Source organism: Centroberyx affinis, unplaced genomic scaffold (genome assembly GCF_046629955.1).
Source record: "Centroberyx affinis isolate AG114_WGS23_722 - 3 ecotype Tasmania unplaced genomic scaffold, CSIRO-AGI_Caff_v1 ptg002143l_1, whole genome shotgun sequence".
In the NCBI taxonomy this organism is placed as follows: domain Eukaryota; kingdom Metazoa; phylum Chordata; class Actinopteri; order Beryciformes; family Berycidae; genus Centroberyx; species Centroberyx affinis.
The window spans coordinates 136,031-150,326 of record NW_027280461.1 but is presented as its reverse complement, the minus strand read 5'-3'; the positions used below and the strand labels follow the sequence as shown (position 1 = coordinate 150,326).

The 14,296-nt window shown below is 39.3% G+C and overlaps 1 protein-coding gene across 1 annotated transcript; it reads left to right on the top strand.

Annotated features, from left to right (window-relative positions):
• The first annotated feature begins 1,272 nt into the window (after positions 1-1,272).
• On the top strand, positions 1,273-13,149 carry LOC139654707 (uncharacterized). Its single transcript, XM_071531852.1, has 13 exons — positions 1,273-1,414; positions 2,223-2,425; positions 3,919-4,056; positions 4,882-4,999; positions 5,777-5,975; positions 6,875-7,016; positions 7,162-7,317; positions 7,978-8,033; positions 8,597-8,772; positions 9,351-9,751; positions 9,909-10,005; positions 11,438-11,663; positions 11,876-13,149. Exons 1-13 carry the CDS (start codon positions 1,274-1,276, stop codon positions 12,082-12,084), a joined length of 2,262 nt encoding a protein of 753 aa, XP_071387953.1. The 5' UTR covers position 1,273; the 3' UTR covers positions 12,085-13,149.
• The last annotated feature ends 1,147 nt before the right edge of the window (positions 13,150-14,296 follow it).

The following is a 14,296-nucleotide window of genomic DNA, read 5'->3' as shown; positions in this document are numbered from 1 at the left end:
CTCCCACATTCTCAATCAGTCAATTCTGATTGTGGGAGTCGCTGAAATCGACTCTTTGACTCTTTGACTCCTTGAAGCCTTGTGCGAAGGTACCGCCACCTCCATGGTACGTTATGGTGGGATTATAAAGACCAACAAATGATGATTGCTGCAGAAGACCAAATAATTTATACCAGCATTGCATGCCAGCCATCTTTAAATACGCACCAAGCAAATAAAGAAAAACATCTTCCTCATCCTCTCTGTAGCCTACATGCTGCTGACCAGAATTAATTGGAACCATGAAAAGCCAGTCAGTGTACATAGTGTCCGGAAACTATTGAGTCTCCGTACATAAATCATAAATCATAAGCCGAAATCATCCTTAACATGTGGTAACTCTTTTGCGAGAGCATAGCCTCAATTCACACAAATACGAAATGTGAATAATGTTGCAAGACCAATAATACTTTTACACCAGTTTACCCTAAATCTCCTCTATATACCATTCTACTCCATGCTCAGCTCAGTACAGCACCGCTGGCTGCATGTACGTATGCTTTCCCTCTGCTGTATGGAAGTGCTATGGAAAACAGAAAATCATGAGATATGATGAAATCAATCAGGAAAACTCTCAGCTGTGACCAATCAGCTTTTTTATGATACCAAGACACACACCAAGAGTTTTGATTCCCAGACCCCGACTCTCTTGGGGTCGACCCTCCACCTCTAGCAACTGCTTTATATGACCAATATGACCAGTTTGCCTCCCTAAAGGCACTTTTGCTTTGCATCCATAAAGTCAGTAGAGGAGAAAATAAATACCGGAAATACCATAACCTACCCACTTCTTGACATTCTGGCCAAAGTCATGACAATGACCTATGAACTATATGTAGAGTTGATTTTCTCTTTAAGGCCTTATAAGTAGGATATAACCTGAGTTTATGATACTCCAAAGCAGTTGTGTCTGGGAGTTTATGGAAAACAAAAGCCATAATGTGACTCCCCAAATTTAAAACTTCTTATTTTCAGTCGTCTCTGCTTCTGACGCCATGCCGTCTCTTCTGATAATAGCAGTAACAAACAATATGTTTGCTGTCCTCCTTCACATCATTTGTAGTCATTGTTGAAAATTACCTGTTAAATGCCATGAATGGTTTCTTATTTTTTACAAAGCATATCGGAAATACTTATGGTTCGGCCCTGATCTGGTTATTCCTGTTGAGTGAACTCCAATGGGACTGCCTCACACTGACATTGAAACTGACTGAACAAGCTTTTGCACGAACAGATGCCACAAGACGCCATGGCGGCAAGTGCAATAATCCTGCTGTTGTCTGCAGTACTAGGTATTGCTTCAACTCAGGTCGAGTTTTATGGAGAAAGCGTTAATTTTATGCCTCTTCAGAAGAATAAGGATGGGACATTTCAGGTACGTTTTTCCATGAATTCAGAAACTGACATTTAATTTCTTTAATTTCTCAACAAATTACTTTCAATCAACAGAACAGCAAGATGGATCATAAAATTGGAGATATGACATAAAAGTAAAAAAAATCGAAAAACTTTATAGGTCTGTCAGAGCTTAACCTTTCAAATTGTTATTCGACAATTAAGCTATGCTGTTTGAAAACAATATGTCAACATGAGTAAATCGTGTTCATCCTATATTTTTAATTTTCCTTCTGTGTTGCCTGGCAGTTTGAGAAACTATTAATTTACCAGAGGTTCAGGTTTGCTCCTTGTGATATCTATGTCCATCCACATCAAAATGTGTTTGGGCAAATCACTAAGCCTCTGCCTGCTTCACAGGCCCTGCTACTATTGTAACTCTACTGTGCTGTGACCCCTCTGCTGTAACATATACTGTATGTGTGAGAAATAATGTAAACTAATCAACATGTAATTCACCACTGTATGCAATATGGTGTTCCAAAGTTGCTTAAAGAATCGTACAGCCATAAAGAAAGCGTCACAGAGATGCCAATAAATAATTAATAACTTTGTGATTCACTTCTACCTCATAATGTCCCATACACAGTATTTATTGACATGTTTTTACAAAACATTATGCATTTTTTTAAACCTTATCCAAGAGCAAACGTCCCGCTTCACACCCACACAGTTAACACACCTTGTCTAGTATTGCTTTTGTTTTTTTTTATCTTACTGAGGACGCATAATGCTATTTCAAACGATTCCTTCATGATATCAATGCTGTATCTTCCCAAACCCTGTAGGTGAGCTTCTATTATCGAGAGAATGGCAAGGGCAGCTGCGAAAATCAGCTATCCTACAGCTGTGAGAGCGGCGTCTGCACAAGCTTTGACAGAACAGCGGCCGTGGAAACAGACAGGGATGCCTCTGGTCAGGACAGGTGGTGCCAGTCTGAAGGACACGGCGCCGCAACCATCCCAGCTGACAAGTCCTCCATATCTCTGAGGTAAGGCGACGTGAGGGAAAACCCACTGAACGTATCTGGCTCTGATTAGGCGTCAGGCATCTAGGCATCAGGGGTATTGTGGGCGTTTCATCAGTTTCATGTGAATTACCGCTGTTGTGCAAGCTGCTGATTTGCTGCAGCCACTGTCTCACTGAAGCAAGGAATTTTAGCTGTAATATTCAAAGCTCACCCTTGACGTATGAAGTGTATTTTTAGCCCTTCTCTCCTCCCTCTCACTTGGTTAAGTCCCCACCCTAACACTTGCCACCTGAATGAGCTGTCTACCTAGAAACAGCATCTAACCTAACCAGCATCTGTAAAACCACAACCGGCCTTGAAGAAGCAGATGATAACGCGGCCAATCTGAAATTAAAAACAAGCAATGCAGGCCTGTTTACCGTCACATTTCATTTCGTACTGCTTTCCTCCATTGTTGTTGTGGTTATGACGTCCCTACGCCGAGCCTCACCCTGATAACCACTTCCGCATGGCAAATGGCCAAAAACATCAAGAACATCAGTGAGAAGCCAATTTCAGGCAAACAGGAGGACTTAAACATGAACACACAGGGTCACAGACAGACACAGACCGATAATGTATTTACTGTTATTTTAAAGCTGGAATCCAGGTCTTTTTTTTCCAGTAATAAATAGTCCATGGAATCACAGACAGAATTACTGACGGATAGATTTCTGTCCGTTTGGAACGTCAACGTGTTAGCCGCTATTTAAAAATAAAAAAAATAGAAACTTTCTGTCGGTCAAAACGGACGGAAATCTGACGGAGACGGACGCGTCAGTGGTGCTGCCCTGTCTGACAACAGACAGCTCTCATTGAATATGAATTGAAATGAACGTAGACAGACAGACACAACGGAGCAGTGTGGCCGCGCTACTTCAATGGCAAGATTCTCTGGTGTGCTAGTAATTTTTTCATCGGGTGTTCCTGCAGCAGTGGCGACGAGTGTTAGTAGCAACTATCCAATTGTATTGACTATTTTGATCACGTGAAATGGAATGATCAAAATAGGCAATACAACTGGATAGCCAATATCGAATGTTCCCTTTGATGTTCGAATATGGCAAGTATTGAATGTCAATGCCACAGCACTTGTGGCCATTAGGGCTGCCCTTGTGGGTTCCAACTATCCCTGGTCTCCCCTACCCAGCTCCTCTCTCAGCTTGTTCCCTGGTCGTTCAGCTCATGAGGGGTGAACGCCATTTAAGATAAGCTGTTCCCTCTTGGGACCCGCCTCAGTTGTTGTAAAATCAACCCTTGGCCACTGTGGAGGGAATTACTAAATATTATTCGAAACTATGAAAGACAGCATACCTTATGATCTGGTTGAACAACTAAATGAGTCATCTTGAAAATGTGTGTGTGTGTGTGTGTGTGTGTGTGTGTGTGTGTGTGTGTGTGTGTGAATTTCTGTAATATTCCAGTAGGTTCTCATGATACAAAACTTCTAACACATTCCACCTCCTTCATTTTAGCGCTTCAGGCTGCTGCTGGGCGTCTAACATCGGTGGAGAAGCAAACTGGACCGCTTCTGCAGAGTTGGACCTGGGAACTCGATCTGACACACACACCTTCAACAACTGTCCTGTCACAGCAACGGTGGCAACTTTGCGGTACAAACCTTTCCTTTCAGTCTGGAAAACAATAAATAATACACCATGGGGCACAGCAGGTAGAACAGAGCACCAACACAACCAGTCCATACAGATACAGATCTGTGTCTGCACATACACACACAAAGACATGCAAATACAATCACAGAAATAATGTAATTTGGACTGTGTTTGTTGTGTTGTTTTTGTAGTATACTTTAAATATAATTTTTTATGATTGTTTTTAATCATCCTTACTTTTTTACATCAGCAGTGCTATAATCTAAAGATCTTTCTCAGCTAAAAAATATCAAATACAACCAAATATTTCCTGTGACATCTGGAGCTATAGATGGAAAATATAATTCAAAACTTACCACAACCTAAATATGAATTCTGAGACACTATACACAATATACTATAAGAAACTAAGCAACGCTCTAAGAAATTTTGAACAAATATTTGAAACATATTTTAGCTGAAATGAAATTCAGTGAATTCTGTGTAGATCTCATTCAAAATTTCCCAAATAATTTAATCTTTAAATGTACAAGTCAAGGGGTTTTTGCACAATTTTGCACAACTAATTTCATATGATATAATATTATATGCAGTAATGACATTCAAATTGAGGTGAATTTTTGTGCTCATGCTCCATACAACGATATGAAATTATACCAGTTATTACATTTATGGTAGGCCTACATTTAATGTGCTCCAAATGGATTTTCATCTCACAGCATGTAGTATGCTTTGAAAACAGTCTGGATTTCAAAATGTGTACCAATGAGCTTTATCTATCTGTAATCCATATTCCAAACCATATTGTGTGTTCATGCTGTGTAGGGCGCCCCAGAACTGTTTTTCAAGGCTTCGTCTTTTGGCTCACGATCTGGATGGAGATCATGTGAGATGCCGCTTTGCTGCAAATGCCAGTGTAGACGCAAACGTTGAGCTCGATGAGGTAATACATTTCACGTAATAAATACATACAGTACATCATAACAGAGCAAAAATAGGCCTAATATGAAGACTTTTGACTTGGAAAAACTGGTGTAAAAATCAAATGTTTAACATTATCAATGACAACTTAAATCAATGTTTCACTTTAGTAGAACATTTTTACCCAGATTTATTTATTTTATTTAACCATTATTTAACAAGAGGGACCTGGCCAAGAAAAGCAGCATCAATGACAGACATAAAGGCTTCAGACACACAACATAAAACAATATAAAGCATAAAAACATCAAATAAATTTAACACCAAATAGCTTATAGTCCATAAAGTCCATATAATATATATAATATTCACACGTTAGGGGCAGACAGCAAGAACAAATCACTAGAATGATAATATTGACCAATAACTGATTTGTATTGAATACTGCATAATGAATAATATTAACCCTGGTTTTATATCACTAGCATTCATTTTCAAAACAGTAGTCATACTTCTAAACTCATATATGAACTATGGTGATGTGACCTTTGATTTTTTTTTTTATATCCTCTGCTTATAATTTTGCAAGGGATAATTTAGCCTCTTTGCAATTATCAAATTTAAAAATGTTATTATCAATGATAAAAAAAAAGTTTGCTTTTTTATCAGAGAGAAACACTGCTTTAATTGTATATAGTAAAATTGATGAGTGATGTCATTATTTCCTCTCTGTAAAACAACAAGTGCTTCAGATGAATGCTAATGATCATCTTCATTTGATTTCTCTGTATCTGCCCAGGATGAGTGCACAGTGAAAACCAAAGGCCAATTAGGCGTGGGTGTCCATGTGTTTGATGTGGTGCTGGAGGACTTCTCCACCCAAAACGTCACCTTGTCCTATGCAGACGGAACATCTGCGTTTAGAGAGGCCTTCAACAAGTCTTCCAGCAACAACCTGCCCCCCTTCTGCCAAGTCGCCCTGCAGTTTACACTGGAGAGTAAGGGACTCAGACACACAGCACCTGCAGTGAATCCCTCAGTCGTATCACTTTTTTGTTTGAGCCAATAAAGTTTAGATTTTATGGACTGAAACAATTCCCAAACAAGACAAAAGACAATGGTGGCCAAAAAAATAGCAGTTAAAGGGGAAAACTGGTGTCATTTAGAGTTATAGCCCATTTAATACTGTCTATATCTATTTACATTTCCTTTCCATTTCATTACAATACATGTCGTGTATAATCAGAGTTTTTAAAATTTCATTGTTCAATTTCAAAAAGTTTTTCATTGTTTTTAAAAGGTGAACTTCACAGTGTCAAACCTAGTTTGACATTAACCGCTGTCCCGGCTAACAAAGACACCCCAAATAAAAAGACATAGACGAGATAGTAAAGTTTTAGAGGTGACATGTTTCTGAGGGATTATTTCCTGGAGGAGACTTCCATTTCTTCCTGTGGTGTCAGCTGACCGACAAGAGGCAGAGCGGAACGTAACGCAGCGCTGAGATGAAAACACTCAACTCAGCTCAATGAAAAAATAAGGAGAAAACAGAAAGTTTGACCAAACCAAATGAAGGCTTTGTGTTTACTGTGATGGATTCTCTTGCTCTGTGGAGCAAGAATGAATGGCAGCAAATGTCTTCTTCTGAAGAGAGGAAAACGAACCTGATATCTCCAACTATGCTGACTGACTGTGTGCAGACACCAGTAATAATGTAAAGGGAGGGAACCTCGACCATTGGCACAAACACAAACTTAAAAATATTGTTTTCTTTAAGCTCTCAGCTGACCAATAGTTCCCTCCTCACAGAACAATTTGAATCACTGTAGATATATGCCTGTTTGTGATCTAATTAACTCGTAAATTGTCTTAATAACCTGTTGTGTCTGTGTTTCAGTCCTTCCTTCGGTGCCAAACTGTGTCGCCGGTCATGTGCAGCCCCAGTTCCTGTCTCTGACACCCTCGTATGGCGATGTTCGTCACGCCACTGTGGGCAACAAATTGAACCTTTACGCCCAAGCACAGGCCAGCCACGCAAAGTACATACCTCCTATTGCATCACAGAAAAAAGATCATCCTGCATTTCGGGAACCAGTATTATGTAGAATGTACAGTATGATCTTGCATTCCAAGTAAGCTGCATGGATAATCATTTCATGTTTCTTCTTCTCCATTTTCTTGAAGGATCTATGACTTCCAGGTCAGCGGCCCCCAGAACATGACCAAAGAGTTCAAGATCGGTACTTTCGGGAAAGCTGAAGTCACTCTGAGCTGGACGCCACAGCTCAAGGACCTGCAGCGAGTCGTCCCAGTCTGTTTCACTGCAGAGACGAGCGAAAGGTGTGTGTGTGTGTGTGTGTGCGTGTGTGTGTAGAGAGATATAATCAATTTCCTGGTTGTTGTACCATCGGCTTTGTGTCGTATTAGCAAGCTGAGATCTACTCTTCCCTTGAATATGCTGAGGTGATCAACCAGCACTAATAATTAAACAAAACATGCAATGGGACCTACTGACTGGTTCCTTAGAGCTTCTTTGTGCTATCAGGATATTCTAAAGAGCAAATGGTGGCTAACAAATAGTTCACAACAATACACAACAATAGTTCACCCTCTTGTTTTACATCAAAGTGAAATATCAGTATTTTAGTCAAAAATATTGATATTTCACTTTGATGTAAAAGAAGAGGGTTACAAAAAATTGGTTTGCAGAAGGGTTCTGCACTCTTTCACATTGTCTCTCGAGTCTCTTATTAAAAAAAGTACAAAAAAAGTTCTAAAACAAACCCCAAATGTTTCAATATCCCGGGTCTGTTCTCTTAAATTTCAATAATCCAAAAGAGCACATGATCAGAAAAACATCATTATTGTTATTCTATAATATATTCACACACCTGGCTTTTTCTGTCACAACAACATAACAACAATAACAATAACGAAAATAATCTCTTCTTGCATTTGCTGTCATGTAGCCTTTACGCCTTCTGTTTTGTTGTCATTCAGCCAATCAGAGATGAGGTGTGTCCTCGTCATGGTGACCAAATCATCTCAAATGAAAGGTTTGCTGAATCATTTCTCATTTTTGTAACATTAAAAAGACTGTATGTGATGCCACCTTATGAGCGTTGTGACAAGTCATATTCCATCTACTGGTTTGGTTTAACGCTTGATCAAACTGAGAGCATATTCCATATTCATAAAGAACACAAGCACTCGTCAAATACCCATACTTTGTTTTAATACTTCCATTTCCATTTACTAATAACATCACAGAGAGCTTAATTCTCAGTATTAATGAAAATGTTAGGAGTTACAATTTACCTTCAACTCCGACAAACCGGGTTCAGTTCCCAACTCAGTTTTCTACTGAGAGTGAGGTTTTAATTTTTAGAAAAGGTTTTTATTTAACCATGACTAAAACCTTAACCCTAACCAAATAGTTTCAGCTTTTCACATAAAAACAGGTGAAAATGGCGTATCCAATTCCTGCTATTGTCACATAATCCAATTGTGGTGGAGGAACTTAATCCTCGTATAATTCGGGTTTGTGCTCATTTAATGAAATCTGATGAGGCTGTGTTGTACTGATGGATATGCAGTTGATACGCAGTGTGATCTACAGGTAATGCCATAGTAACGTGCTCAGCCAACCGGATGACAGTTGCCCTTGAGAAAGCTTCCATGCCCGACATCGACGAGAACTGGCTTAAGCTGAGAGACCCGACCTGCTCTCTCACTTCCAACGACACTCACATCATGGGCACCATGTCGTTCAGCACCTGTGGCACCAAAATCGAGGTATGAGAAGTCAATGAAGAGGAAAAAATAGATTTTTTCACCTGTGTGATACAGATATTATTTATGGCAGTCTAAAAATTTACCCACTGAGCAATTTTACATTGATTAGCAGTTTAAAAGACATCTAAATGGCTATAGACATCTACACTACAGCTGCAAAATTAGGCTACATAGGGTTTATAAGTGAAAGTTTAGTAGACTTCTACATCTTTTGGGGTAAATGACAAAAATGTGGCATTACCTTGTACATATGGACTTCTCTGGTGCACATTTTTTATATTTACAGTTCTTTATGCATTGTTGAAACATGCAAAAATGTATTTAGTGCTTAGTCTAAAACTTGGCTATACATAGCCCATGATACTGGGCTATATTAGCGCTAAAGCATAGATGCGACATTGAAATGAGAAGAAGAATTTAGGGATCTTATTTTTTCGATAGCAATGAAAGGATTAGATATATATAATTTTCATTGTATAGGTGAAAAAAGTAAAGCTGTCAGGGTAAGCCCAAAATGCCTTTCCTTTTTCGTTTCACTTACTGAAGGGTTTTCTCCTGCCTCTATTTGTCTTGTACAGGATAAAGGTGACTTTATTCTGTTCAAGAATGAGATCCAGTCCTTCGAGCAGCCCAACACAGTTATAACCCGGAGGAGGGGGGTTAATATCGACTTCTCTTGCCAGTTCCCCAAGACCATCAGCATCTCAAGTTACTACGAGCTCCACAAGTCTGACTATGTTTTCACTGAGTCCAGCTTTGGCAGCTTTGGCTACACTTTTGAGATCTTCACCGATTCCGGTTTTACCAGCAAGGTACCGGCCAGTGCATATCCAGTGGAAGTCAAGCTGCTGGATATTATTTATATGGGCATTGAGGCTGAATCTGAGCTACCGGATGTGACTCTGTTTGTGGAGTCATGCAAAGCCACTCCTGATGACAATCCTGAGGGCAGCCTCTTCTACAGCCTCATCGATAACGGGTGAGTGCTGAGCTGAACACGTAGAGAAATATGTGAAATATGTGAGCAAACATGTAAATCACAGTTTCTAAAATGGTGACCAAAAAATGAAAAATGAAAGAACTTGGGTCTTTGATATACCTTGTGTGTAATGCATTGAAATTCATTTTTGTTAAAGGTGCAAGACGGATGAGACTGTTAAAGTCCACACATCTGATCCAAAGTCATTCAAGTTTGAGGTTCAAGCCTTCAAATTTACTGGCAACTATGACCAGGTAACTTTTGTTGTGATACATTATACTAAACTAATACCAGAATATTATTTACACAGCTGGAAAGATGTGAAATATTGTCTTAACAATGGGGAAGAGCCAAAGAACCACAGTCTTTCTGACTAATGCCACGTTCACGTCAGATTTACTGTAATTATAACCTGCCGACTGGGAAAACCCTAATTGCAACTAGGTTACGGGGGAATTTTTTGCGGTCTGTCTCCTGCTTGGTGTCATAAATTGCGTAGGTTTGTCAACACAGGCAGTAAACATAGAGAAGCCACCGATATTGGCAATCCAAGGTAATACAAATTAAAATGATCAGTTATATATTCACAATACAATCAAACCTACTTATGAAAATAAATATCTGCTGCAGTTAATTTATGGTTGATTTTAAATTCATAAATAAAAATCTGGGCGTTCCAACAACACTTGAACGCTTTCAAGTTGTAGCAACAAGATGATCATCCCATTCATCTGCTTCTTCAGATACGATGTGAACGCGACATAAGAAACGTTAGACTGAAGCCCAGTGAAAAGGGCAAGGGGTAAGGAGCTATAATATTAAAGACTAGCACTCTTGCTACTAACTGAAAAAATGTAATCTAGCCATACTATCTAGGTTAGCTAGTTAGCTTAGCTGCGTTTCAAAGTCCAGACTAACCATATATCTAGGTAAGCTAACTAGCTAGCCTGCTGACCTCATGAACGCCATGGTCATGAGTGAAAAGAAGTAATTTCCATTTATATTTTTATTTATATTTATATTTTGACCACAAGTTTCTTATTTGACATTCAAGTTTGCCAGTTAGCTAAAACTGTGATTCTTTCGCTCCGCCTACTGAGGTTTAACTACGGTGACCAGATGTCCCGGTTTGTCCAGGATTGTCCCGGTTTCAAGATTGGTGTCCCGAGTCCCGACAAATATCTGTAAAACACTAAAATGTCCCGGTTTTCAACATTCACTACCAAACTGTCCCGGTTTTCACCACAATTAAAATATTAATAATAGTATTATACTTGTTTTCAGCGCTTACATAGTTTATCATGTTCTGTCCCGCTCATTATTACCTAACCCAATCAAAAAACATAAACAATGCCACCACATAAACTATGTTTTGGTGGATTTTTGGAGACAAAACATAATTTTTCGTTTGCTGAGGCTCTGTCCATGGTGTTGAAAGGTGCAGTCACTAGGTGTCCTAAGCGCTGAAATAACTGTCCCCCATCCTGATGAAAACGCCTATGGTGCGTGCATAAGCGCATACATGTGCGCGTGCATGAACGTGCGATACACTTAAGGGTCCCGGTTTGGGGGTTTGAAAATGTGCTCACCCTAGGTTTAACTCAACCGATGAATTACCCAGAAGAAATGTTTGCAGAACTGAAACTCTGATCTGCCACCGCTTAACGCCTTCCACGCCATCTGCAGGTGTACATCACCTGCTCCGTCATCCTGTGTGAGACCGGGAATCCCTTCTCCAGGTGTGCCCAAGGCTGCCTGAGCAGTCCAGGACGCAGACGCAAGCGAGCGCTGTCCCTGGAGACAGCCAGCCACTATATCAGCCAGGGGCCCCTCCGCCTGGTCAGGCAGGCCGTCCCCAACGCAGCTGTGGATGAGCTGCCGATGCTGAGAGAGGCTGATCCGCCCATCGCAGGTTAATATGTGCATGGAATGGATACTAGAGATTTTTCTTCTTCTGTCACTTCCTCTTGTTCTGTACGTTCACTTTTGTTGAACACTGATGAATAAGTGACTCTATCTATCTATCTATCTATCTATCTATCTATCTATCTATCTATCTATCTATCTATCTATCTATCTATCTACCTCCAAACTAAACTATGCTTTCTATCATTTGTCTTTCAGTGAAGTCTTCAGCATATCCTCCAGGCACCAAAGCACCCGAGAGAGAGCAGGGAGGCTGGGCCATCCTCGGCACCAACATCAGCACCACAGTCTTTGCCAGCTTGTTCACTGTGTCCATAGTGGTGCTCGCTGTGGTTACTGGTTACTTTGCCAGGAAGACAAGAGCAGGTGACCGCAATCCCCTTCTGGTTACAGACTGGGAGAACTGAGCAGTGGGATCGGAGATTTAGTGGAGGGGTAAACCCAACTAACCTCAGTGTACCCATCCTTTTGAGGCTCATATAAATCTTTAATAGCACACATCATATTAAATAGTATCAGACAAATGCTAGGGTCTTTTAAGGAAAAAAGCATCAACTTTTCTAAAAGTGTCATTGATTTTGGTTTCTATTTGTAGTTGTTTGCCATACGGCGATCACCAATAGAGCTCATAGTTCACCCTCCTTTTTAATTTCCACTACATCACTGATGGGGATTTTACAGATGTCTAGACACATGCTACATAGACATTCTTATAAGCCAGTTTCAAGTTATAGTAACATAAAAAAAAACACACATTTATGTTAATCATGATATATTATAATCCACAAAATTATTATAGTCCACAAAATTATTATAATCCACAAAATTATTATAATCCACAAAATTATCTTCAGGTGTTGGAAGTCACTTTTCTGTTAAACGTTTTTGTATTTCAGTACATTCATTATGGGAGAATAACATCTATTTTAGAGTTTCAGTTAAGTAATATTTACAGTAAACTTTTGTGATGCAAAATCCTCTAATAGATTTAATTTGGGAGACTGAAATATTTCAGGAGACTATGAAAAGTTTTAATTTGTAGTTAAAACATGTTCATACGTTCTTGTCACCTTACATGCTGCTTAACATGCATTTTTGGTTAGTTGGAAATTTTATGTCTGATTACAAAATGTTCCATTGTGTAAACAGTTTGTTGCAGAGTTGAGTTGTTCCTACATTGAGCAATAGGGCAGAGTCTTTGCTCCTTGCTCGCCTTTTTAGCATTCACTGCATGTATTACTATCAAATGTCATGCAGGACTGGTGGTGAAGATAATGAGTAGTGCAAGCAGTCCATGTAAAAGATGGGATAAGCAAAAAAACCTCCTGGCTTCATAGTTCACTATCATAAATATTTATTTCTGTCATTTGAATGGGAAGTGACTGTTTTTTCACAATATAAAGGGAAATATGTATTTTTTTTTTATCAATATTTGAGTTAAATCTTGATCACATAATAAACATTAAGCTATAGTGTGTGTGTGTTGTTTGTGTGTGTCATGAATTATTCTTTATTGCAACCTCCATTGTCTTTAACTTTCCAGTAAAAATCCTCAAACAGCACAAATATACTAATTTTACTGCTATAAAAAAAAAAAAATAATACATGGTATGTTTAGAGGGAACATGGTGTAAGGCTGGTGACACACTTTAAAAAAGAAAGTTTTATTAATGATAATAATAATGTGGGCATAATAATTTGGAAACTCCTGTCCCACAGTGAATGTAAATTACAAGCCTATCTACTGTTACCTTTTTTCAGCACACATTAACCGCTTCTCTCCAGCCAGTGTTTTTTTTGTTTTGTTTTATTTCACTGCACATTCATGCACGTTGCATTTAAGTGCATATTAATACACACACTGACTCGGTGGATCATGCGAGTTCCTGTGAGTTTAGAGGGCCTGATGTCAGTGACGTATCAGCAAGATAATCTTAGTTATATTGTTGTTGAAGAAAAGTTCTGGAGTCAGAGGTTTGTTTTACTTTAATATATATTTTATTGAAGGGGAAGTCTTGCAAGAGGAAGAGATGCACACAGCATGACGCTACATACACTTCTTCAAAGGAGAATAGATTTGAACTGGTCTTCATGTATCTTCCAAGGACGTTACAGAATGTGCTGACATCGGACCAGGTCACAGAAGCAGACTTAAGGCAACACATGTTATGTCTTAGTTTAGAGATTCCACAGATATTCTGGGACATACAGGAGCCACTGTGACAATTATGGCTCAAAGATTACAGTGAGGTGACCATACATTCCCAGAGGGGGACCCCAGTTCAGCTGTTAGTACATGTATGTTAAATTTTCTTCCACAGTTCCCCCCTTGTTGATTATGAAATCAACAACACTAAATGTAACTAAAATTTAACTAACCTCCCACATGCCCTAGGAGTTCTGTCCGCCAGTTCCAAACGAACTGATCACAAATTACCCAGAATTTATAATACACCGGACAGAGGTCCTAAGTCAACCTGACCTCTGAAATAAAGACTCTTTTGCATTGCCAACACCCAATCTACCATGTCTGGTCCTGACAGTGGGCTGGGAATCAAAGGCATCCCCTCTCCTGAAGTATCACTCCTATATATGTAGGTACAGGGGAACAAGATGTGA